Below are 27662 nucleotides of genomic sequence, written 5' to 3' on the forward strand. Positions count from 1 at the left end.
ATGCACATCTAAACCCAGATTCTTACGGCAGCTAACCATTGTGTGATAGTGTTACTATCATTCCATATATTCTATTGTACTTTTGCATTAGCTGCAATCAGTTTTTGTCATTTGTCTTAGTGGTTCTGAGTTCACTCCGTCTCCTGAGTACCACCACGGCCATCCTGACAGACCCCAGCCTACTGCCAGAGCAGGCCACCCTCGCTGTCACACAGGGCAACCCCGCTGCTGCCCTGGACCACTCCTTACCGCCCCCCACTCAGGACAACATACACCCCATGTGACCATGAAGAGCAGACTCAGTGGAAACTTAACTGGAATCCACCACAATGCACAGGAGACCACGAGTCAGAACAGAACATGTGGAATAGTCAACATTTAGCTCCGAGACTTTAGAAAATGCATAATCACATTCCAATAAAACTCACCAGCTGCAAAAAAGAATGTATTCCAGTACACCCCAAAATCCCAGGACTATATGTGATCCATGCTTGAAGTCCGATGAAGGTATAACGTACTTGTAATATACGCTTGTAATTATTTCTCAGCCTCCAGAATCATTTTCTTTGGTAAAGCCAAACTTGAGATTATTGGAAAGAGACGTCACTCACTGTGACTGTGAATGAATTGCTTAATTTTCTGTTTAAATAATTTGGGAACATCAGCTGAAAACTGCATTTATTCTGAATTCCTTTTACATCTCATGGTATGTTTTCTGTGTAACATATGTTTGCCTCAATTACTGATATTTACTGACTGTACCTCACATTTCCCTAATGCTGTATTGGGTATCTCACACCAGGGCAAGTATTAGAAGAACTAAGAATAACATGTCTAGCAGTTCTCAGAGTGGAGTCTACGGACCAGCAGGGCTTCGTGGAAGGGGTCCAGAGGGTCTGCAGTAAAATGAAAGATCATTATACTGTTATTCACTCATTATGTCCAAATGTGAAAGGAGGGCTGCTTTGATTAATAATTTCAGTCTTTCAGTTTTGCCATTTTACACTAAATCTTAACATCTTTCCTTAGAAACAGGCCAAGATTCACTAACCCTGAAATATTTCAAAAGCCCATGCAACTAATAGAATTTCAGGTACAGTGAAACACAGCACGCAGTGTATAGAAGAACATTACTCCTGCATGCACTGATAAACACGTCTTTCCCCGCAGACATTTTGACTTGCAGGAAAAGCACAGGTGCTGCTGATTACATTAACAATGTCTCTGTTCTGTTCAAGTGTCCCAATAAGTCATGACATTGTGACAGTGAGCCCACATGCACATTGCCAGGACCCTGAAGCTGAAGCAACTAAATGGAATTCAGCCATCATTAATTTAATCCTTTCCGTGTGTGCTGTCAAATGTCAAAATGTCTTCCACAGAAGGGGCTTTTTTGAAGTTATGACCCCACACTGATAATACAGAAAGTGAACTCGGCCACTGTGGCCCATTCTCAGGACCAAGTCGTCCACACAGAAACACTGGGGAATCGCCACGCTAGGTGACGCTATCCCTGTGGACCTGACTCCATGTCGCTCCGGGCTGTAAGCGCTCCTCCGGCCCGACAGAGGGCGCTGTGCTGCGGGCAGGGCCGTAGAAGCGCAGTGTGGGCTTTTTGTTCCCAGATCCCTTCGGTGCGCTGTCCACTTCAGCACCACAAGCCGAGCAGAGGCAGCGGGCTAGCTAACGCTGAAGAGGAGGTACCGAAGACGCTGCTCTACATCAGCACCAGCGCCGACCCGAGTCCCAAATACCGACGAATACCCACCGATATTCGCCCGCAACGCCGACAGCGACGAGGCAAAAGACTGCAGTAAAGGTGAGAGTTTTCGAAGAAGCTCAAATAGGATCAAGTTGGTGTAGGCAGGGATAATAACGGTCATGCATCAGAGAAGAAGAGCACGCTCCCCTTCCGTTCATGCTTCATAAATACTGGATGACTGTGTTAAGGCGGTGTTTACGTTAGCTCCGTGTGCTGTGTGTGCCTCATATATTTATGCTATGGTTAGTTTATTAGAGAGAAAGAGGGACACTTGAGTAAAACAGGGCTTGTTCGGGGACCGTGTTTTTACTGGGCAGCCTCTTTTCGCTTTGCAGATGGTGGTGTTTTATAACTAGTCGATTTCCGCTGCTCCACTGTGGCCAGCTGCTGTTTCTTTATGTCCCTCCGTCTGCCTGCGGGACATTTCACATCACCGTCTCTGCTCTAATTGTTTTTTTGCGTGGTTAAACCGCCTCCACTCCAGTTTACACACCGTGCTCATTTGCGGGATTAGCCAGCGTTTTAAGGCTGACATTCACAGCTATACATATATTTGAAAACGTGTGAATGTTAGTCATATGGGGGGGGGGGAGTGTCTAAAAGAGGCAGATATTTGAACCTAGTTTGGTTCACTGTGGTTAATCATCATGAGCTGAATGGTTTCCCCATTTACATCTAGCACTTTTTTGTAAGCAGACAAAGACTGAAGGGTTGTTTGGTCACATACTGTAGTGTCAGACTAATGAAAGGGCTGTTTCTTTACTCTGTTAGTAAATTATTGAAATCAGACTAAACTGTCGCCTCATTTGGTGTCATTTTATTAACACGGTGTGCAACCTGGTGGGTTAAAGTGTCAATATTTCCTGATGCACTAAACTGCACTGAGGGTTGTTTTGTTACAGCTTCAGGTTAATGTGAAACTTTGATCTGTGACAGAGCAGATACATTAAGGATCAATGGACTTTTTAAAAAGTAAAAGCAAAAACATATTGATCACATTTTAAAGAGCTTAATTTAACTCCTTTGCTGTTGTGGCGTCAGCAGTCCCAATATGTAATATCACAAATATAACAAATGTCTAAGCAAAGCATAACATTATAATTTAATATTCTCTATCTGTCTCAAGAGTTCATAATACACAGCACATCCCTGTGTTTTATTTATTTTCAATAGAGAGGACCTCAGTGCTTGTGTCTCCCAATACATGGAATATTTTATTGTGACTCAAATTACTGATAATAGAGCTGAAATGAATAGTTGATGAATCCAGAAAAGTTTTAAACTTTTGACTTATTTTTCACATTAAAAATGCCATTTTTATATCATTGTACGTGTTGTGGACTGTTGTTCAGACAAAGCAAACAATTTGAAGATGTCACTTTGGGTTTTGGGATATTGTAATGGACTTTATTTTCTGATTTATAAGCTAAATAATTGATTCATTAAGAAGATAATCTTCAGATTGATTGATGATGAAAACGATCATTAGTTGCAGTGACGGCAAAAACCCACAATCCATCACGCTGCTGCAAATTACATTACGATATACAGCTGTGTGAGTAAATTCACGAATGCCTACTGCAGTCCATGCCGACATAGCAAAAGAGTGTTCGTCTCGGTCCTTGTGGAACAATCAGCGCGCAGTTTGTGACATACTGCTCGGTTAAAATGGAAAAGTCAGCAGGAGCTGCGTGAGTGACAGGACAGCGACAGTGCTGACCAAATACTCATCTGTATGGGACTTGAGCAACGCTGTGCTGGTTTGGCCCAAGTAAAATACGGAGTGTATCGTGGAAAGCAGTCTTCCATTTTGTCACAGGCGAGATAGGCCCAGGTGAGGTAAGAGGCTGATAGAGGGATTAGCTTGTATTAGGATGTGGCTGCTCATAGAGGTGTGAGGAAAATGTCAGTCACTCTGGCTCTATCTTCCTCTGCCGTCTGTCTCTCTGCCTCTTTCTCCATGAAGCATCTGTCTCCTGCCTTCACATTGTTCCTAGATGAGTGATGATACCCCCGTCCCACACCACCACCACCACCACCACCACCACCACTCTGCAGCATCTCAGTGGTTCTCCTCGCTGTCCCTCCTCACCACATGCAGCCTCTGTCAGTGCATGCTTCCCTGCGCTCTCCTCTCCTCTCCTCTCATCCTGCTGGCAGACACACACTGCTCCTCCTCCTGTCCTACTTCCTTCTTCCTCAGCTCTCCTGAAGGGCGAAGCCTCGAGAGTGGAGAGGGAAGGACGGTCAAACGGGTGGCAGAGGGAGGATGGAAAGGTAGCTTTTATCAGGCTCAAGTGTTTCTGGCCAGAACCATTTACCAAGTGTCAAAGCACAATAGCCAGACATCGTCTCATGATGCGGTCTGATTGTGTGTTTGAAGGAAAACTCACACTCACAAATTGCTGCATTGTTAGAGCACAGGAAGGGTGGATCTGCTCATTCACAGGAAGCCATGCCAAATAGTGTCAGGATTTGCAAGAAAGCTGGAAAAGCCTGAAACCTTACTTTGTGATTCTCCTTGAATCTGTGCTTCAGTCGGCAGGGCAAGGACTGTAGCGTAGCTGGTCTGTATGCTTTCACTGCAGGTGGTAACTCCGTCATGTTTTATTTAAAAGGCTCGTCAGTTTATGTTCCTGTCTCAAATCTAAATCCACTTTGGGAGTACTTCTAGCTAAAGAGTTAAGTTTTTTTATGCCGTGTCATTTTGTTAGACTGGATGTGAAGCGTCCTTGTGAGGAAGTTGTGTTTTATTTTGGACATTTTTGAAGCAAACAGACCACAGTAGAGAAGGAGACTGAGCAAGGCGTCGCACCACCATGTGGGAAATAAGACCCGCTCAGCGTTCATTAGAGAGATATTTTGGACGTTTCATATTAAAAAGAAGCCTAAATATGTCAAATTAAATGACACGATTTCTTAACCATTTTGTTGCACTGTATTTTTATTATTTTATTATTATTTAATCACAGCATGTTCATGATCGATGGTGACAGTAATGACTAGCTGTGAATGATCTCTTACAGATACACGAACAAAGCAAATAAGCATGCTATTAACAAACTGAAGTGCTGCTATTATCCCTGTAAAACTTGAGTAACAAGGCCACAAACGTAGACATCCCATAATATTAGATAAAAAAAAAAAAAAAAAAAAAAAAATTGGCTCGGGGAAAGAGAGAATTGAGTACTAAAAAGACCGTACCTCATATCACAATAGCTTCAGATGGCTTTGGGATAAATGTTTGCTCTGAAGGAGGACCTTGGATTTTGTCCCACATCACTTCCTGTACATTGGACGTACATTAGAAAGAGATGTAATCACAGCAATAAAATAAATAGTAGTATTCATTTCACCGCCCGCCAGACACTGCTGGAGACATCCTGATGCTGTAACCTCCGCCCATCTCGCTCTTGAAAAATTATTATCATGGGCTGCTGTAAGACTCAGGTCTGATAAAGCCTGATACTGAGCACACTCTACGCTGGCTGCGGTCCTTGAGAGGCTGTTATGAACTGCGTGCTGTTGTTGTGAGGTGCCATCATCACAACCCGCAGCAGCCCACCCACAGGCTGAATGCAGCACCCTCCCATCTTCCATTAAGTTTACCTGAGATGAATTATCCCTGTAAGAAAATCCCTCGCCCCTCTGGCTTTGCAGTGTGGCCCGTGTCACGCCGCTCAGGCTGACAAAATAGCACGGCACTCTTCCCATGTTAGAGCGCATCAATTTTTAATCCTCCTCCTTTGAGTACACAGACAGACACACACAAATAGGTACACTCTTTCTCCAAGACTGATTCTTATTGGAGTTTGCTTTTGATGTTTTATGTGATGTTTTCTCCAATTTCTCACAAGTTTTTGATGCAGTACTCACTTCATTATGGGAGATGGGAGAAATTTTGTTCCATTCTGCATCCCTGTGACTAAGGTAACAAGGAGTACAGTGTTGCTATGGATTCAGTGATTAAGCTGTGGGCTACAATTTTAGCTCTGTTTTTTAAGCCTGTATTTGTTTGTATTTTCGTAATTTGGCACCATTAAAAGTATGCAGAATTAGCTATTAGCAGCTCCTGTGTGCATTGTACCCGTGTGTGTGCTGACAGCTAACACTGGGTTACTCTGATACTGAAGAAAACTTAAAAATGTGATGATTCCCAGGCAAGATCTGGAGTTATAAGAGACGTCTTTTTCTATGATTTTTAAGCAGATTTATTGCTAATTCTATGCAATGGACATCGGACATAATTATATCCTTGGAAAGAGTAAGTCACACTGAATCTAAAAATATGTGTATGTTGTTTCCGTGTTAGGATTTGACTGAGTTATGACTCAGTAGAAGGGACATTTTTTTACACGAATTGTGGAGAACAGGCACTAGGGGCTTTTAAATACTTAAACTGTCTGTGAACCTTGCGTCACAGCTGCTGCTGCTGCAACTGCTGACGGTGATGATGAGTATGCATCAGCGGACCAAAGTACAATAACTAACTCCCAGCTGTTTTTAGAACATCCCTTTTACCTCACACAGTATCTTTGCCTCATATCTCCCCCACAGTGCCACCCATGGGAGGTGCATCTCACTGTTTGAAAGCCCCTGCTACAGAGTATGACTCATCTTGATTAGCAAATCAGACTGTGAATCTCTTGTATGGGGATAGCGATGCCCAGCTGAGCCTCAGCTCATCTGTTTAGAGCCGGTCCTCCTCTCAGGTCCTCTTGAAATCACATTTGCCATTCAGAGGTGATTAAGTTTTTCTTTCGATAGTTTGGGTTTGGATTGGGTACGTCTGTAATGTAACTTTAGGTTCGAGGTTAGCCTCCCGCTGTGGAAAGCATTTAAGCAACTAGGAAGATCAAGAGAATGCCTGCTTCATCTCCTGATCAAAGGGAGCTTAGCCCCAGATTCATCCTCATCAAGAAGCAAAAAAACATTAGATAAAATTTAGATCAAGGACTAAAAACTGAATAATTCAGCCCAACTTTTTTTTATTTTTTCTTGTAGGATTCGAGGCTGTTTCTAATGAATTTTGTCCTTTGCAGCTGATAATTGTTAAATAAGAGAATGTTTTATTCATTAGTTTTCTCAGATCTATTATTACTAAATTAAATATTAGCCTTATTATGCATTAAAATTAGTGCATTCTTTTCTGCCAGACAGCTGTGTTTTTCTGTGGAGTTTGCGTGCACATATTGGTGTGTGTATGTGTGTGTGTGTGTGTGTGTGTGCAATAAAACAGGCACATGAAACTGCATTATTGAAGTCAATACAGTCATGAGAAACTGCTGTGCTCTTTTTGACTCCAGCCCGTTTGAAGCTGTCACCCAGTTACTGCTCAAAGGGCACTGTTTGACTGCTTGTTAGCCATCTTTGGGCTCTGTGTGTGTGTGTGTGTGTGTGTGTGTGTGTGTGTGTGTGTTTGTGTGTGTGTGTGGTACTGTCCCCTAGGGATCCCCTTCCTCTATCCCACTGACTTCAGAGCTGCTTTGAAGTTCTTCCTCAGAGGAGAGGTGAAGGGGAGGGAAGAATGAGGGTGCGGGGCCTGAGACAAAGGGGGGGAGGGAGAATAGTGAAAATGCTTCATTTTTATTCCTGCGCTCACTCTACTCATCGGCGAGCTGTTTCCCTCGTAATTTGAGAATGATGTCACAGGCGGCGTGGTGTTTCTGGTATGAGAAACGGTAGCTGCGCTCTCAGGGTCTAGTGCGAAATCACAGGAAGGACTCAGAGAGAGAGAGTGACCGAGTCCAGGAGAGCGCTGTGTTAGGAATTTACAGCATATTAGAGCGGTCATGTAGCAGCTCTCGGTCAGCTCATGAATAATGGAGGGGATCAGTGTCGAGTTCCATCAGGTGATCCCGGTGTACTTTTCAGGAGGGCTGTGTGTGTGCGCGTGTGTGTGTTTATGTGTGTGTGGGCGTGAGGGTGAGAAGAATGGAGAGAGGCGCGATGAGAGCAGCTGCTGCGGCCAACACACCCTCAACACAAAACCATCTGCCGTGCTGAGACCTAACACACACACACACACACACACACACACACACACACACACACACACATCCTACCCTTTTCTCTCTTCAGCAAACACACTGCACAAACAGACATGCAGTACACAACAATACACTGTCTATCAGTCTATCTATCTATTTTAATGAAGCTATATAGAAAAATACGTTTCATACATTCATACATTTTTCTGTGAAATCCAGCCTGTGTAAAAAGATTTGGACTTTGTATGCAACAGCAGCACAGTATTTTCTATATAAGGTCAGGAGAACAGGGCAACCAATTTTGCAGTGTTGGGGAAGAAAAAGAAATAGAAGCTAATTAAACTCCAATATGTTAAAACCATAGAAATTAATGACTGAAGTACATTTTAATTAGGACGTGTACTTTATCCAAAATCCACAAACGACATGAAATTTAAATCAGCACCCTGAAGCAAAACTCGAGCTCTTCAGCTCTGCTGCCGGAAATGTACGCACACAATCACCAAACTCACATTAATACTTTATTAATGAAGGTGCTTTACTGCGCACACACATGCGGTGGCGGCAGGTGTTTGTCATGTTGGAAATAATTGTTTTTGTGTCGTAGTATTCCTCAGAAAGCCTCCTGAATCCTGCCATAGATACTGTAGATAAAGCAAAAGAGTGAGTGGGAGAAATGATCCTCTCAGCAGCCCATCCAGAGCTGTCATAATCCTGAGTGGGTGAGGTGGTGGAGAGGATCGGGCAAAGATAAGATGATGACTCAAGGAGCAGCTTTCACATGAGGAAATGAGACAGAGTCTCAATAATGGCTTGTTTGGTGAATTGCTAACCTCCCTCTCTCACCCATTAAAAACAGTATTTACAAGAGTAACCTAATATAATCCCCCGCTAGCCTCAGTTTGCGGTTTTATGGTCTATGTAAATCACATAGAATCTTAACATTAATTTGGATCACGTACAGCCTTTTAAATAAACAGCGTTTTAATTGCTCGGGATAAACAGTATTGTCAGTGGGTATGTGTAATGAGTGACAATGGTTCATCGCGAGTGAAACCAGCAGACAAAATGTCATCAGTGCTGAGCTGCGCCGCGTGGCAGAATTCCATTTATTTTCCCCTGGAGAGATGGGAAAAGGCCAAGGACGCAGAGGAATAAAAGCTGGAAAAGGTGATGCTGCGAGCAAAAACTGTGCTGAAAAGATGAATGCGGGCTCTGACCTTTTCCATCTTTTCTTTGCGGCGCATACTGGGAATTCATATCAGCCTTGCCTGCTGCAGTTGTCGCACTGCTTTCCCCTATTTAGAGCGGGCCAGACCTAAAATAACAGTTTGTTCCCTTTATCCTCGGCTTAGCCCCAGCATACTGGCGGATGCCTTTGGTAGATTGACCTCGGTGTAAAGTCTATGCCTGCGCCTGGTTTTGAGGAACGCCGTTATTTCCGTCTTTGTGTGTTACAGTCAGAATTGTGTGTGTTCAGTCCACAGCTGCCTGTCAGAGAGTCATACAGCGAGTGGAGAGGAGCGGGGATGAATCAATCATGCTCTTTCTTGGATTATATAAAATGGTATGCATGTGTGTGCTTGTGGTAGTTGAAGAATGTCTCTGTCTGCAGCTAAGTGTACGTATGCCAGTGTGTGTGTGTCTGAATGATCTTTTATTTGAAGCCTCCATAGACGATTATGAGCATTATGACCAAATGGCTCTTGGTAAATAATAAATAACCTCTTAAACAAAAAGACCTGAGTACCAGCATGTGCATTATTCACAGCTACTTCTCCAGCAGCCTGACTTTTACTACGCCCTTCGATTGCTATAATAACTTGGATTACTGGCCACTTAACACCACATGGGCCCTATTTTTTTTTTTTTTTTTTTTTCTTAGCACAAAGAGGGTTTTGGGAATAGCTAGTAACAAATATACATACACAAATTGAAATGTTAATGTGACAAGAACATGTGGGGGATTACACTGCTGCCCGATATGAAATTGTAAGCAATATTATCATATTATATTTTACTGAAAAGTGAACTGATAATGCTGTGTGTTTAGGATTATTCAGCCAAGATTGAGCATTAGGTCGCCTGTGGAGAGTGAAACCAAAGGTCAGTGGTTGAGGACAGGATTACTAACCAGGGCCTGTTTCACATTTCTAAGAATTGTTCTTACAAGAATGCTCTAAATAGACAAGTGAAAAGTTTTAAGACACATCCAGCGACTTACTCCTATAGCCAAGTGTATAGGTGACATTTAATAGCTCTCATTATTGATCTCATTATTAAACACATACATGAACAGGGATGGCCAATCAAAGACAAGAATTCACCCTGCACCTGCCCCATTGCTCGATCTTACATTTTGCTCAGTGATTACATTTTTAAATTCATTTTATTTAGAAGAAATCCTTAACATCATGACATGTGAAATTAAAAGAAATCTTATATGTTAGATATTAGAATATATACTGTACATATGTAGATGATGATTAATGAAATAGGTTGTAAATCAACCCAAAAGCCACTCAAGCCGTGTGGGAAAGAAATTCTGCTGCTGATAGACGAGATACATCAGAAATGTAGTCCCGTGCTGAAGTGCAGACAATGAAGATGAGAGGAAAGTGACTGAAAACAAAATCCGTGCAGCTTTATTTATGTTGTCTGCACCCCTGATAAATCCAAAAAATAATATATCCAATTAATGCTCAAATGCATTCAATCGGCTACAACTGCAGCATTCTGAATTCTCCACTTTGCTTCAGTTTATGTATAATTCATCATGACCAATGCCATTCTGCACAGTCACTCCAGAACATGCCTCAGAGGGCGTGTGTTCACCTCTAGGATCAGTGCGTCGCAAAGAAATTTGATAAACAGCCTTTATTTGGAAGTGTGTGAGTAGGAGTAAAAGCCAGAAGGATTTTTAGCCATGCTAGCGGCGTGGCTCTACGGCCGCGTCGGTCAACTGGTTGGTTGGTCCACCAAATTGTTATTACGGCTCTACAGTTGCTTGGAAAAGAAAAGAAGAACAACAAAAGTGAAATGAAGCAGCGTTGCCGTAGCATATTGTTCAAACAACTGTTTCAGCACACGCTCGATTGGCTTGTTCTTCCAGAGGCACCAGTCAGCCCCTTTAAATAACGCGGCGTCCCACAGTGTGTGGCTGTTCACATCGTCCGCCAGCTGATTTTACTACAAACATTCTGGCAAACACAAAAGCAGTTACAGCAGTGAAAGTGGGTAAAATAAGTCAGTCACAATAGATGCACACAAACAGAAGGAGCTCACATCCATAGCATGTACTTTGAGTGTTTGGGCAGACAGTGAGAGAGCCTAACATGGCTGTAACCCTCAAACAGCAGGCTAGCCTGTGTGTATCTATGGTAACTACTGTCTTCTGTCAGAGAGTTTACAGGTCGATGGACATGGATAGTGGATGGTGAATTATTTAGAAGCGCTATCAGACAGTGTCTGCCAGACACAGCCCCAGACTATGAATTCAAAGCTGATATTGGACGCAAGGAGGGAGATATTATGTGGCAGCCCCCACAGAGAGCTCTATGTCCCGCTTGACAAACCCTCCCATTGGAAAATCCACATCCTATTTAAGCAGTACAAACAACTCAGTGCAAAGTTGCATGCAGTGTTTTATTCTGAATGCTCAAAGTAAGGTTATCATGCAAAAGCATTTACTGTAACGTGTAGCCAGTTTAACAGAGGACACGGCATCATTGCAATGCTTTCATTCCAAGAACCTTTCAGCAGCACGAATGCAGTGTCTCACTGGGGATTACTGTAATGTCTGCACACTGTCATGAAGGTTGAATGTAAATGGAGAGTGTGAGGTGCTGTGTGTATTTGTGTGCAGTCTGACTGGTTGAGGGCAATGATGTTGAATGTGTTGTGGGTATTCTGCAGGCATGTTAAAGCATCCATTCTGCTGAGTGGTACATTAGGCATGGTGAAGTAACACAAATAACACAACTGCCAATAGAGGACATCCTCTCAACATCCCACACTGTCACCTCCTTTTATGTCTCCAAACCTCTGTCACCACTTTGATCAAGCAACCACAAGCAATTACTCAGACTAATTGTATCCAGTCTGCAGAATGAAAGCAGCGGCAGCATGGGAGACCTGTTCATCAAGACCTCTGAAAGGAAAATTACTGCCACCGTTGGCAAGATTCTGTACAGATTACCTTTCAGCAGTGTCGGCATTGTGCATATGATTTGGTTTACAAAGAACCTGTGACAGCAAATACCAGATGTGCAAACTGAGTGGGTCCTCTCCAGTGCTGCACTTAAAGGTCCAGTGTGTCGGATTTAGGTGGATCAATTGGCAGAAATGGAATATAGTGTTCATGATGATGTTTGGAGCTGGTAGGAGCAGGTTTGGTTATGCTATGCTATGCTATTGACTTCGAATGCAGGGCTTTTATTTGCAACAGAGTCATTTTAGGTTGTTATGTTGGTACTTTCACTTAAGTAAAGAATCTAAATACTGACCCATATAAATACTAGCACAACAGGAGGCCCCTGATAAAATAATATTCTCAGTTTCTGTTGATTTAGTATGTTCTGTTTTGTCATTCTTTAATTACTGCGGCTCTGTAGCAATTGCTTATTAGGATTTCTTTGTGATCTGTCTTTATTTTTTGAGACGAGAGAAGTTGGTTGCTTTCTCTCTTCATCCACAACATTAAAAATCAGAGCTTGGAATCTGGGCAGGTGCTGCTCAAAGTGGAATCCTAGCTGCTCTGTTGTTATTCTGTTTGATTGTTTTAGCTTTCCCATGTGTGCATGCTCATAAATAAAGAAAATAATTGTGTTGTTTCAACATAACGCTTAGAGGGTAGTATCTGTAGTAGTTATTAGTTTAGAAAAAAAAACTACAAAAAATTGCATGCCTCGTAGTTGCAGACTCGAAACATCTATCTTGGAGACATTGTGCCAACATGAAATCCTAAAATAAAACAACTGCATTTGCAACTGTTGGATGATGGATAGTCATTACTGTCGTTTCGAGTCATGATTCACAAGTTTTATCACATTAAATGTTTAAATTATATATTCTAATTGTAGGATCAGTAGAGGGGCTGTGCGTGTAATTTAAACATTCTACATTGTCATCATCTGCAATACAGAAGTCATTTTAATTAATCAATCTGCATAACTACGTGTTGTGAATTACTGGCACTCTATTATACATAAATGTTATCACTGTAGCAGCTCACTGTGTTTTTTTAAGTGCCATGCCCCTATCAAACCTGGCCAACCTTGATTTAGTAAGCAATTTAAACTTCTACAGTCAGTGGAATTTGCACTTCAGTCATAACTGAAATTATGCCATTTCCAGTGCCTTATGCTAATAAGGCTGATTAAACTAGATGAAATCAGTTTCTAGTTGTGGCTGCAGCCACAGCAGAAATCCCTTCTGTTTTGTTGAAGTGGAACTCTAAAAACAGAGCTGGGCTTTATCTACATGCATACGAACATTAGACTCAAGCGATAACGATGCAAAAACAATAGTACTCATAATAAGCAAGTCAGCTAGAGATTTGTAATAATACAAAGAGCCTGCAGTTCATATAAAGAGGACAAAAACACACGTACAGTGAAACAGAGCTGTTCGGGGAGTTCGGTAAGGCCAAACACTAGCAACGGGCTGCAGCAATTCACACGGCAGAGAGCAGCGGAACATTTATGGACCCTGACTGCCAATTTCTTTTGGAGAGCGTGTTTGCCTCATTGCTCTCTGTGGACCTTTACTGGAAGAATTAGAAATGGGTATGTTGTCTGAGGCTGACGCAGAGGTGTGAGGTGAGAGGATGTGGAGGCAGTGCGCTCCTCAGAGGCTGCCGCTTCGCCCTTGTTAAGTTACGCGGCCTGTGATAGCAGGCAGGGGCTTCAGCGAGAAGATGGAGATAAAGTGGGACATTTTACTATTGCTATTGTGTTTGAGTCAGAGCATTTGTTGCCGGCAATACAGCACCGCGATTTACCACAGGGACCCACTTATATTAACCAATCTGATAAAAGAGACACTCTGACAGCCTTTTTATCTCTGAGGCTCCCAGTAGCCATAAAAGAGCTTTTGTTGACTGTTATTGTGAAGACTGGCTTTCTTAGCAATAGGAAGTTACAGGCTTTATAGCCTTCTTACATCAGCAGAGTAAGACCTTATGGTGTTTTGATTCTGTGCAGTACTGTTATTGGCTGATAATTGTTTTGTGTGGCCAGTCACATCTGACATTCTTAGAAGACAGAGTTCAAGGGCTCATATGGAAGATAAGCAAGAAATAAAAATGTGTCTCTGAGAGGCACAATTTTTAAGCTATTAATAATTAATGAATAAATGAATGTCAGCTGAAGATCTTTTCAAACATGAGATCGGCTTAAGCAGCACGAAATGTTGGCCAGTACTTGAACTTTTTGTTCCTCTTAAACGTTAAAAAAAAAAAAAAATCCAGCATGTTTTTTAAAGGGATGAACCTCAACAGCAAAAACAGCCGCTGTTTGTTTCACCTTCTATGCTACTGTGTAAGTACTCTCTCTTTGAGTGGAGAGTAGCGTTTTTCAAGTGACCCTGGCCTCCTCCAGAGTTGTGCTGCAGGAAGAGTGTCTGACCTTTACTCACACAGTAAAGGCAAGTAGCCCGTGGGTGTAAGGCTGGGGCCGCATGAATGTCACAGCCAAACTGATCGGCACCCTGGCAATCTTTTTTTTTTTTTTGTCCCTTTCCACAATGGGAAATGTCTATTTGCAGGCCTGGAGCTCTAACACACCGATTCAGAATATTTTTGGGAGGGTTTTGCTTTACCTGGTCATGTGTCATCTTCTGCATATCTGAATCTGAGTCTCATCTGTATTCTGTCCTCAAACCTCCAACCTCATTGATTAACCCCACAGTGTAGGTTTTAAAGAAGTACACTGTCAGGGGAAATTTCATGCCCAGTGCCTTTTCCATTAGGGAGAAACAGGAGAATCTCCCTCCTTGGGAGCATGCAGCTAAATGTTGTGGACCATGAATCCTATAGGTTCTTTTAAGTCTCGCATTATGAATCGCAAAGTGGGTGAGGTCATACAGCTCACTAGAGACAGATAGAGAGCAATCCAAAGTTCTTCATTCAACCCATCTGCAACGAAGTAATAAATATAGAGTTCAAGGAGTTCATGCACTCAAGGCATTGGATACTGGCCCTCCAGCTTTGCCAGCTGTGCACTTATTTAAAGGGTCGGGTTTGTGAGGATGTTAGCCATTTATTCAGTGGCAGCAAATATAATTAGCAACAGAAAGGTGGAAATGTGCGAGATGGACAGGATCAGACTAAGTGAGTAGGGAAAGAAATGGATTTGTGATCGAGTTACCTTCAGGGTAAGTGTGTTAAAATCTGACACTGAATTTCCACTGATGCTGCGGGTTGACTGAGACAGGGGAAACAGAGGCGCGGCTCTGATTGGCTGGAGAAACGCCTGTCTTCTTGTATCACTACCAGTCTCTTACCAGCTCTCCGCTTTCTTGCACAGTTAGATGTGAAGATCAATACCACTTTCATTGCCGCACCATGAATATGAAGCTGGAGCCAGCAGCCGGGTTAGATTAGTTTAACACAAAGGCTGGAAACAGAGGGAAACAGCTGGCCAGGATCTGTCCAACACAAACAAAATCCACCTACTAGCAGCTCTAAAGCTCAGTAATTAACATGTTTAGTTTAAATGTGACCATACACTGTTTTACATGTGTCAGACTGTTTCTTGGCTGAAAAGTTACCAGCAAGTTGCTTCCCTCAGCCAAGAAATAAACTTTTTCTCAAAGCGAAGAATGCAAAGAATGGACTTGTGTTCTTGGGGAGAACGTTCTTGCTCGTCATTCTTCGAACAGAGAAATTGCACAAACACACAGACCGCTGTTGACAGTATGAGACATTGCTTCTGGCTAATAGCACAGAGCTAACCTGCTGTGCTCCAATATAGCAGCCAGACTTTATTTAGCACCATAATAACAATAATAATAGTGATAATAATAAACAATTAGAAGATGTTGTTATGGGGTCCAGTGAAGAAACAGGAAGTGAACCCAAAATGCAGACCAAACAAAAGGCGGGGTGGAGGAAGATAATTTACTACCAAAATAAGGCAACCAAGGACCAAAGCGGCTGTTGGCTAGCTGACTCAAGGACTAGAGCTAACAGGATGCTAGCAGGCCCATTGCTGGCACACTCAGGAAACAGAGCTGAATGTAGGGCGGAAGCAGTTCAAATAAGAGCCAAATAATTAGAGGCAAAATAAGGCAATCAAGGACTGGTGAGAGTCAAAACCAAAGACAGATGTCCTTAAAGCAAACAAAGAAAATATATTAAAAAAAACATAGAAAGGTCAAGGGGAACAACAAGATCCAACAAACAGGTAATCCAGGAAATACACTTACAAACTGACAGGAAACATGAACAAGGGACAAACTGTCAAAGACAAAGCGGAACACATGGACTTATGTCGACAGGGGAGGAGAACTAATCAGACACAGGAAAACAAATCAAACAATCACAAGTGTAGGAAAACACAGGAAGTAAAGACAAGCTGACACGAGGTGAACCTTCAACATAAAACAGGAAATAACAAAACTAAACAGACCACATCACGACAAAAGAGCTTTACAGGGGCATAGAAGTACATTAAGAAAAGGACATTAGGAAACCATTAAAATTATATTTATAAGTCAATAAAAAGAAGAGCAAGCAAATAAAAGTTACAGATTAAACTGAAGTTACAGTATGTATCTAATTTATTGGAAAACCACAGTAAACAGTGATGTTTTAACACTTAGTAAACCTGTCCCAGATGACCTGAGGGGTCCGGATGCTTCATAATGTACGAGTAAATCATAGATGTATTTACGCCTGAGACCATTCATTGCTTCATAGACAAGTAATTGGATTTTCAAATTTATCCTTTGACACACAGGAAGCCTATGCAGTGATTTAAGGAGCAGTCTAATGTGCTCCACTTTCTCGGTGTTGTTGAGGACTGTGGCAGCTGCATTGTGGACGAGCTGCAGCTGTCTGATTGATTTTTTACTAAGACCTGTGAAGACACCATTACAATAGTCGAGGCTGCTGAAAATAAATGCATGAATTGTATCTTGTTTTGACAGAATTCCTTAAATTCTTGCTCTGTTTTTAAGGTGCTAGTGGGCTGATTTTGCGATTGTCTTCATATGGCTGTTCAAATTTAGGTCTAAGTCCATAACTACGCAACATTTCCGGCTTGATTTGTAGATTTTAATGTCAGGGACTCAAGCTGAGCCCTGACTTTTAATCATTGTTTCATTTTTCTTGAATAATATTTTCTGGTATATATCAGTGAAGATGGTCTCATGGGCATCTTGCCACTCAATAAACACCCTGGTTTCCTCAGATGTCCCTTGATTTAAGTTAAAATGTTACAACATTGCTCAGAATGTAATGACAGAATAACAGCAAAGGCAGCACACATGAGGTTAACAGCATTAACTCTCATCATTTTTGGAGTGGGCAAACGCAAAGATGTGTCACCTTTGAGAGGAACTACAGTAAACTGATGTCATTTGCTTGTCAGCTCTTTCTGTAATACAAAACACTGTCGTCCCAGAACACAAGGGCCATAAACTTGAGCATAGACGTTCGCTGAAATGTGTACTTCATTGCAGAGAAGTGTTGAGGGAGGGAGAGCTGAGTCGAGATGATAGGATCTGCAGTGTGCTAGCTTCACAGCCAGGCTGCAGAAATGACCAGAGCAGACCCCCTGTGATGCTGGTGCGAAATGGGCCCCAAGGAAGCTTGAGGAGAGAGAGAATTTGTGATTTGGATGCATGCAGCAGCCTGGGCGTACAGTGCACACGATGGTGTACAGGGCCCAATATGCAGGAATTAGAAAGCTGAATAGAGACTTCTAATTTTCCAATGCTGTTTTCTTCTCATGAAAAATTAAACTGCTAAATGTTACACAGGACGTCAAAGCTTTTTCACACTAGAGTAACTGACTGAGAAATGTGTCTACACTTTGAACTCTTACTACGGGCAGAGAATCGTACTGACGCACTGTCTCCTGTGTATTCTAACCTGAAGATTATACATCTAGAGCCTCTGTGCGGTATTTGAGAAATGTGTAACCGCTGATTGGGGCAAATATTCTAAGCGAGCCAGAAGAGCAGGAGAGACCAGGGCTCAGCAGGGACTTAAGCCAGAGAGCTGGGCAGGAAACAGATGGCGTTGGTGGAGGGTGTGGGGGCGGGCGGTGCACACATAAACGCAGTGCCTGGCCAGAGGATATTACAGCAAGCCTGGACACACTCATCCTCTGTCCCCTGCCTCCCAGGGGATTAATAAGCCCATCATGGCCGCTGCCCATATGGGGAGCCACAGAAGGGATGTGACACTGAAGGGGTGATACTGTAACTGGTTGGCCATTTTGTCTCCTAACGCCTCACGTTGATGCTGTAATGTTTGTGGACCATGTTATTGTTGCAGATGTTGCTATCAGCCAGCTTCACTTTGTCTAGTAATAGAGGGCAGAAGAAGAGAGTCAGACAGAGGTGAGGGCTCTGATTCGGCCCACTGCGAGACTTCATCTCTCAGAGGGTTATTTTTACACTAGTAGAGCCAAACGGGCGTCCAACCTTATGATTGGCATACAACCGAGAACCTGTCTGGTTTACTCCTCTACCCTGGCCTCCACAGAGGCTAAAAGGACTTTCTAACAAAGGCTTTCTAACAAAGGCTGCAGCATTCTGTGTAGCTTCTGCTGTGTTAGTATCGACTTTGTCTGGAGCTGTATTGGTGTTGGTGACATTTCTTGTATTGTCACATCACCTCCGGTGCGGCCGAGGGCTTTGGGTAACCTTTGAGGCGCCAGTTGCTGGCCCCACCGCAAGAGCAGCAGCCAGTTCACCTGACCTTTATGAGTGCTTTCACACCGCCCCACGACGCCAACCCTCTCTCCAGCCAACTGTTAGTCTGCTGGCTCCTCTAGACCACGTTGTCTGGTGCTGACAAGCAGGATCTGCTGCTGCCCAAGGCTCCCCAGAGAGCTGGCTTGTCTCTGCAGCCTGTGTGTGGATGGCAAAGGAGAGTAGGCAGTGTTACATGACTTCCAGACAGTGAAGATAGATAGTTTTACTGCAGATATGCCAGTGACTCCTCTCTGCTGGGCTGTGCTACATATCACTTTTGCTGTGTGTGTGTGTGTGTGTGTGTGTGTGTGTGTGTGTGTGTGTGTGTGTGTGTGTGTGGGCATGTGTGAGTAACAAGACCCTCTCAAATGTATAAAAAAAGCTTTTCCCAGGACACGACTGTCTTTGCATTGTCATAAAATGTGAAAAACAAAAACTGAAGCTCATCTTTTGCTCCTAATTTTTTTCGGAATCATGGTGTTTGTATCCTCACAGTGTTACGTGTGTGTGGTTGGAGCTTAGATGAAGGTGACTTCCAGTCACAGCCGGCGCCTTAGGTCCCTGATAGGAACAAAGAGAAAATCCACAGTAATAAAAAAGGTCATGCGGCCTGAATGCACCTGGTGCTAACAGCTTCATTAGGCCCTGATTGAGTGATTACAATACTGTGCGATTTTCCTGGAAAAGCCCATTTTCTAACCTCACTCCACTCAACATCCATAAAAAGATGGTCTAAATGTTATTCATATCACCTCCTTGGAGTAAAAGTTAACTCACTCTAGGGTTCACTTTCCTTCCTGGGTTCTTTTCCTTACTGATCAACTCCGTGCATGCACAAAACTGATCCGCAACTGCTTCACTTCCCCGTCTGTGTATGAATATACGAACTGTTGTTTGTACAGAAACTGGGGATTATAGCAGAATGCCTCCTCTGAAAGGTGCCTTAATCCTGCTCCCAGCTTGCAGATTAGAAGCCCCTGCTTTTTGAAGATTTTACTCAATATCAGCTCCTTCCCCAGGCATGTAAACACATTTCAACACTGATTAGCCCAGAAACATTGCTTTGGACCACCAAAAATACAGTCCTTGTGAGATATCAAAGGCATTACTGCTTTCATATATGCATGTGTGTATCATCTCTCGGGGCAGTGCAGTGGAGCTTGTGTTAATACTGGAATATCTGCCGCCTCATAGCCCACTCGCACATAGTCCTCTCTGACAGATGGCTGGAGGAGATGTGAAATCTGAGCAGGCAGAGAGGGGTGGGATGTCCGTTGTGGCATTATGGTTTGTCTCGTGTTATCTCCCTTTTGCCATGACCCGGGCACTTCACGCATGGCCCCCGATACCGGAGCGCCACAGATTGAGATGTAAAAGCATGGAGAATGGTTGTAACACAGCAGAGGAGGGAGAAGTGACTGATCTCACCTTGACGGTTTAGGGGATGCTGCTAAAATACATATTTTTCAATTCGTCTCTCCAGCTGCAGGGCGGATGGGTGAGCACGTGTACGCGCTGATCTGCTTGCCTGTCTGCAGGCCAGCGAGGTGTGTGAGGAGCTGATGACAGATGGTCATCATCACCGTCGGTGACAGATCTGTCAGCCTGTCCCGTCTCCACCTCTTTCATCTTCTGGTGGAGCCCTGTTTTTCACTCTGTGATCTTTTTTTTTTTTCTGACGATATATAGGGATGGGCTGGAGGTCACAGAAGATCAGAGATGATAAGGGTGACCTGTCTATTGTCTCAGCCCTCCATCAATCAATCAGCCAATCAGTTTCTCTTTCATGGCCCTCTGTTTGACATTCTCACCCAGGCTTCCCATCACTCTTCTGCATTTTATGCTTTCAGTCAGTTGATATCCGTGCCAGATTAATCTTGCCCTCGTCTGTGCCTGTGTGTTTGGTCTGTAGTTCATGTCTGCACAAGCAAGTCCGATGTGAAGCTTTGCATTTTTCAGTGGAAGCCATTACTGAAAAAAATCCTGTCAAAATAAAGCTTTCTCCAGGTTGACCTTGATTCGGTGGAAGCTATCGGTCCTCTAGCGTTAGTTAGTCACTGTGTCACTATGAAGAGAATGCTTCCTTATCGTGACAGGCAGTGGATCTGTCAGTGAGTGTGTGTGTGTGGGGGGGGAGTCACCAGCTGAGGCTCAAAAATATTGGAAAAAATGACAAAACCTTCCCTAATCACTCTCCTGTGGTGCAGCATCCGAAAGTGTTCCTGATCTGTCAGCAATCTGTGGTGCGGCCCCGGTGGACTCCTCCTCCGTCTCCACACATCCAGAGTAGAGATATACTGTATGTGCACACTGTGAATGCAGAGAGGGAGGAAAGCGCAGTGCACAGGCTTGTGTCTCTGCTGTGAGTGAACTGCACGTTTGAGGGCTCAGAGAGCAGAATGGTAGGAGCAGAAAGGTATATTTGTGTGTGTGTTATCTCGGTGAGGAGAAGGGCAGTGACAGGCGACGCAGTGTACTACCTCCGAAAAGCCTCCCCCGGTGACACTTGTTCTCTCTCATATCTGTTTCTGCTATATTATTGTCGTGGAAGCCGGCGTCAGCCAGCAGCAGAGCCCGAGTCTAGATATCACCAGCCGACATCTCTAATTGGAGCACGCATGCAAATTATAGCCGTGTTTATTCTTATAGATGATTACATCCACAAGCAGCCAGCCGTGAAATAGAAACCTTTACTCTTCAATGTCAAGCTGGTCATCTCCGGAGAATTTCAATGAACGAGTGACAGCCTGCGTTAATCAGCAGCACTTGACCAATGCACAGGAAAGCCCCACTTTTCTGCACCGAGGGACTGCCACTACAAAAATAGAAAAAAAAACATGGCCACAGGTACTAGACAAGCATTTTCACTATCATCATCAAACAACCACAATCAAATGAATTACAGCTGCAGCTGCATTCAAGCAGTCGCCTCCTGATTTCAAGAGGCACACAGTGCTGGACTGCCTGTAATGGACTCACATTCGGCCCTGTCTTTTTGCTCCCCTTGAAGATGAATGACTGAAACCTCCGCTGTGTGCCCGATTTCTAAAAGCGCTACTGTCCAAATTAATTTGAAATGGAATGTCGGGGTTGCCTTGGAGACACGCTGAGGTGGAAGCCAGCCATTGTAACTCACCTGAGCTGTCGCAGGAAAGGCTGCCTCCGCATTATATGAAATGAAATAGTCATTTCATCGTGGGCTGCAGCGAAGAGGTTGAATAATGAAGGGAAATAGTTAGGAGTTGTCATTGCTATTAATTTGTCAAGGACTATGTGTATTTACAGCCCCCTGCTCTGTTTTGCAATAGAACACAGAGGGTTAAACACTCAGTCATAAAACACGGAACAGGTAACATCGCTGGTGATATCTAAAGGCTCCGAAAACTCATTCTCTCTATCGGCTTCTTCGCGTGAGTGAGGGAATCCTACATCAACACAATCCACCAGAGTTTTAGTTATTTCAGTTCTTTTTCTCTCTGTTCATGCGACTGAAGAATCTGGAAGAAAAGGCTGATGTCACATCGTTTCCATGCTCCAATCAGGATTTAGCAACATCTGAATCTGGTAACAGTCCAGGATTATTTGGTCATTTGGTTCATTATTGATTCATCTGCCCATTATTTTCACATTTAATTGATTGGTTGTTCGGTCTGAAAACACTGAAAAATGCCCATCACTGCTCCCCAGAGTTCAAGGTGAAGCCATCAAATGTTTTGTTTTGCTCCACCAACAGTCCAAAACCCAAACAGAGGACAGTTCTTCACTCTTAAAAACTGAAACCATTTGGCATTTTTACTTTAAAAAGTGACTTTTTAGCAATTAATTGAAACTCAAAATAGCTTCTGATCATTTTTCTGTTCATTGACTAATTGATGTATCGACTAATTGTTGCATCAGTTTTTTTCTAACTTTAACTTTTGCTTATTTAATCACAAATACCTCATGTGATAGAGAAATGCTTTAAAGCTTTTGAAGGACTTTTAAAGTCTTGCCAGTTTACAGATTTTCACTGAGCAAAACAGGCTACTGTGTTTTAAAAATTAGGTTTTTTTTTAAAATCATTCTTGGCATCCATTGCTTTCCATCCATTTACAGTATGAAAATCTGCTAATTGATAATCGATTTTCATACTGTACCGAAATTAATATGCACTGGAAGGAATAATGCACTTAAAATTTAAACCACTGTAGAATGTATTTGAAAACAGTCAACAGAAATTGTAAGTATACACATAATTTGTCGTTGAAAGTTGCAAACACATATACCTCTTTACGAAGGTAAACAAAGTCATTTGGGCTACGCAAGTCCAATGTGCTGATGAAGGAGGTCTCACTAATGAATCATACAGCTGTCAGGCTTTTCTGCCAAAAACAAACTTTCTTCTAATTAAGAGGAAATGCAAGTTCAGCTTGTTAGACACAAGCATCAGTGCTCTCCTTCTACAGTAGCTGCTTGATGCTCCAGGTGTCTCAGTGCTGTTGCAGCCTTACCATGGCCTGCTGAGCATCCTCCTCTGTGTAGCTCCATCCATCCTACTGGCTTGTCTCACTCTTATCTAATTAACCAACTATTGCTCCACTTGTCAGCTTTATCTCTGACAGTCATTGGCTGATTTTAAAAGGCATTGTTTAATTGCCCCTGTCGGTACAATTCTAACGTTACAGCAAAGAGCAATAGATCTTTCTCTGAAGGTGTTTGGTTCAGAAAGAATGTTCTTACTCTCCCTTTCATCCGCTTTTTTTCTCATAAACTGACATTTTCTTTTTCTCCTTTTTCCATCTAATTGCTCCATCTTGGTAGGAACCGTCGACAACCCTTCCTTTCTTCTCGTTCATCACTCTCATGTGTGGTCTTTGTCCCATTTAGCACACGCTATTCTATCCTCTCTTTTCTTTATCTGCAGCAGTCTGGTGGGCCGTCGTAATACAGTATGTCGTGCTTGTTCGACTTTATATCTATAGCCAGTAGGTCTACTGATCCTCAGCCAGCGTGGCCCTGACCTGCCTAATACCCACTTTTATCTCCCTCCTTCTCCCCTTTTTTGTGTTAAGCTGTCCTTACATGAAAGTTGGAAGAGAATACTGTATCTGATTTGCATGCAGGCTCATGGCTCGATAGCCCTCAGCTGACAGCTGTGAATGCCATGACTCAGAGGACAAGCCAACACACTCATGCCTCTTATGAAGTCTGATTCACCCACTGGAGGGGGCGGCAGCGGCCATCGGGGGATCTGTGTGCGCCTGTAATGAGATGAATGGCATTTCAGTAATTACTGGATTGCAGGATTAAATCGTGCACGCTGATTTAAGCACGATGTACCCATTGTTATGATAAGAGGAGAGATTGTTGCATGAATGTACCTTGAAACAGAAAAAAAAATGCTTCATCGCCCTTTCTTCTCGCTTACTCAAGTCGATGCTATATTGTTTTTTTTCAACTGCTCTGGTGTCTTTCCTGTTGTTTGCCTTGAGGGAAGAATTTCTTTAAAGCTTCTTACAAAAGCCACCTTGAGTACCATAGAATGTCTGAAAGGAAAATAATTTGATTTGCAGTTGTACTGCTTTGCAGACACCACTGCTTAGTATTCATTAGTTTACTACCATAGCAACCAGTGCACAGAAATGTATTTCCAAGCATTAGAAAATGAAGAGCAGTGTCCACAAAGCATAATTGTGGCTATTATTAGAACTTTCAATATGAGTAGAGTGATAAAGGATGGAGATACGGTCACCAGATATTGTCCACACCTTTAATCACTCTGTTACATCAAGTGAGTGCTGGATTCACTTCTTCAAACTGCCTGATGGACAAAAATGGAGATATTTTCTTTCCTTTTAAAATGTTGCCAACAGTGGTAGTCAAAAAAGCACTTTTTCAGCATGTTCGCAGACTGTTGATAAATGGTGTGTAGTTAACCTTGTCTAACCTTAATTCCACCACCACTCTGTCTGTCTTCTGCCTCCCACTATTTTAAGGCCTTTGCTGCGGAGCACTGCTCATACTGGAGGGTTCATTGTCCATAAGTCCTACTGTATGACTAAGAGGACAGTACAACCTGTGAATGTAATATACTATGTATTATATACAGGGTCTATTGGAGGGCTGATATGATAGCTATTAAACAAACTATCTAATAACACTGCAGTAGGTGTACCTCCCGTCATAATTCTATGTTTAGCTTTGATCAACAACAAATCTTGGACATTAAACACTGAGGTTACACCAGATGTTGCAGTTTGGGCTCAAACATGCATAGAACGTCTAATCAAAATTCAGCCTTATTTACTTTGCCACAGCTGGCTGTGACCACACTGTACACATCAGCCTAGAAACGTCAACAGAATCGCTGGATATTTATAGTTGTTTTGATGAATTTTCCAATATGGTAATGCGTGATGTTGGCTGTACTCTAGAAAAGCTGAAAATGTATTTACTGGATATTATTAAATCTTGTAAACATGTTAGCGGGAACAAGAATCTATCTAATTAGTCTGTGTGGAGGGTGGTGGTATGTATGGACGTGGCTCACAAGGCTGTAGCTATAAATAAGAATGTAGCATCTTAGTCAACATGCCAGATTTAATAAGGACTGAATGCATTGTTGGCCACGCTCCATTTGGAGTCATATGCTATCCGCCAGCAGCAGATGCATATTACAATCTTACTAGTCTGGAAGGAAATGGAGGTGTGGATGTGTCTTCTTTGGACTGGAAACAAGAAGTAAGAGACTCAGACTTACAAGGGCTTTACCCCTGCCTGAGACCCCACAGCCATGTTTTTAGCCATGCTCGCAACATAGTTCTGTGGATTTCGGTCAGTCATCTGTCCGACTGTATATCCAGAGATATACAGGAAGTGGAAACCTGCTTGAACATTGAAGCTATAGTTATACTTACTGCACACTGCCATGATTTTGGGGCACAGTAGTTACAACATAAAAGAGGATTGAGAGTCAATAAACCAACTTGGAGTGTCCCTTTACATCCCAGCTGTAGGAAGTTTAGATGTAAAAAGGTTCTTTGAAGCAACAGAGAAGCAAAACCAATAAACAGCCCGGTTTGTTTTGGCCTTGTGCCGTCTTCATCTGTCCTTGCCTCCCTCCTGTGTGTGTGTGTGTGTGTGTGTGTGTGTGTGTGTGTGTGTGTGTGTGTGTGTGGGATTGTTATATAGTATTATTCACTTAATTAGCTTCAAGGTTGTTCTTTATCTTTGTCTCATATGTTATTACATTTTCCAAAACAAGAGAAAAACTGTTAAGTCGGAGAGCATTGTGAGCAGAGGATGAAATTTAGCTGATCATAACTATATAATTCTGCTGAATACAAACTATGTTTATTCAAGCAACAGATGACCTGATGATAATCAGGTCATCGTACTGATCACTACTGCTCCAACTGCTAACTTTGCACTGATAAATTAGAAATGTCATGAATCGTTTTCTTTCAATTTTTCAGCAATCAGTTCGAAATATTCGGGTTGGAACATTTGACTGGAAAAAAAAAAGGTGGGTGTTAGCTGGTAGGGAACTAATAACAAAATCATTTGGTTCATTCGCTCGGAGCTAAGTGACAGAGAGCCTGAGTCCCCAGTGTAATTAACCAGAGGTTTGAGCAGCCTGCATGATTTTTGCTATGCATAAAGCTGTGTGACAGCAGTCGAGGGCCGCTGGCTGCTGGTGATTACAATCCTGGAAAGGTGTAGGCAGCAAACCTGTATTTAGAATCAGCCTTTTGGCTGCTGTGAGCAAAACAATTCCTCTGTAAACTCCTGACAAGTTTTATTCCTTTGGGAAATGAAAAGGGGCATTGTCTGAAAGTTTGAGAGATTCTGTTGTTGTTGTTTCGCTTTGATTGGTAGAAGGTGTTTGTTACATGGGATGAAAGTGGGAGCTGTGTTTGGCTGAAGTGAAGGTGATTTTGTGCAGAAGTCTTAGAGGCATGTGCCTGCAGTCCAGGGGAGAATTTAGTCAGGGAATGAATGTCTGGCGGTAACTGACAGGCATCACTTTGTATCAGGAAGCTGATCGCTCTGCGCTCCAGAGTGCTGTGTCAATTAAAGAGCAGCAGCGCAGGCAGGTGGAAAAGAGGACAGCCTCATTTCTGTGCTGCAGCGGCCGGGAGATTGGCTTCAGATTGCTGCAGGCACTGACTCTATTCAGCCAACCCTCTCTTTGACTGGCTCAATCACCCATACGCAGCAGGCAGGTAGATAAGAGCGAGATTGCATCCATAGCGGTGCCATGTCGTCTGATGTCTTCAAAGCATACAGTGTTAAAACATTATGAAATAGGTGGAGTACAGTGGAATGTTGTGACAACTGGAATCTGACTCGCAAAGGCCACCTGTCGTGAAAATGCATTTGTGCATGTGTTTCTTGAACCCTGTGTACGTTCCTCTGTAAAATTTACAGTTCGTGGTGTAACCCTGAGCACCCCTCAGTGACCCTTTGAGGAGGAACCTCTGCCACTTTTAAGTAGCCCTTTACCCAGAGCACTCTGGTTGTACTAACTTTTTAAATTAGATTTTTTCTTTGAAGCTGACTGTGCAACCGATGTCGTAAGTTACAAGTGCTCCAGCAGGATTGGCCCTTTGAGGAACCTGTATTAAAACTTTCCCCTTCTTTCTGAGCCAGAAGTTGCCTTCAGTTTAGATCATTATCGTACAAGTTGGTGATAATTTTATGGAAATGTTTATGGATGAATAATCGTAGCAGATGGCTTTTATGGAGTTATGGTTTTAATCACGACAGAATAATAGTTCAAAAAGAGGAAGATATATGAAATGAAAATTATGATATTGGGAAATCAGCCACATCAGCCGCTGACTGCATGCACAGAGGCACTTGTTTATATGGTGAGGAGCTAATTCCAGATGGCTCTCTGACATGCCCAGCATGACAAAGAGACGGGGAGGGAAAGAGGGCACCGTCGAGGAAATTGCTCTTATCTCTATCCTTGAAAGAAGATGATGACTTTTTTTTTTTCA

The 27662-nt window shown here is 42.8% G+C and overlaps 2 protein-coding genes across 3 annotated transcripts in view; both read left to right on the forward strand.

The window, feature by feature from the left end:
- Positions 1-819, forward strand: part of mlxipl (MLX interacting protein like) — a 50099-nt gene extending 49280 nt beyond the window's left edge. Inside the window, exon 17 of the mRNA XM_076751459.1 lies at positions 121-819. Within this exon, the coding sequence (XP_076607574.1) occupies positions 121-284 (164 nt within the window). The 3' untranslated portion in view covers positions 285-819. The remainder of the gene's footprint in view (positions 1-120) is intronic.
- Positions 820-1623: 804 nt separating this feature from the next.
- The window catches only part of srrm3 (serine/arginine repetitive matrix 3), a 69001-nt gene continuing 42962 nt past the window's right edge, over positions 1624-27662 (forward strand). For both annotated transcript variants that reach the window (XM_076749737.1, XM_076749738.1), the window contains exon 1: positions 1624-1819. The gene's annotated coding sequence lies outside the window, so the exon portion shown is untranslated. The remainder of the gene's footprint in view (positions 1820-27662) is intronic.

This window comes from Chaetodon auriga, chromosome 15 (genome assembly GCF_051107435.1).
Source record: "Chaetodon auriga isolate fChaAug3 chromosome 15, fChaAug3.hap1, whole genome shotgun sequence".
Taxonomy (NCBI): domain Eukaryota; kingdom Metazoa; phylum Chordata; class Actinopteri; order Chaetodontiformes; family Chaetodontidae; genus Chaetodon; species Chaetodon auriga.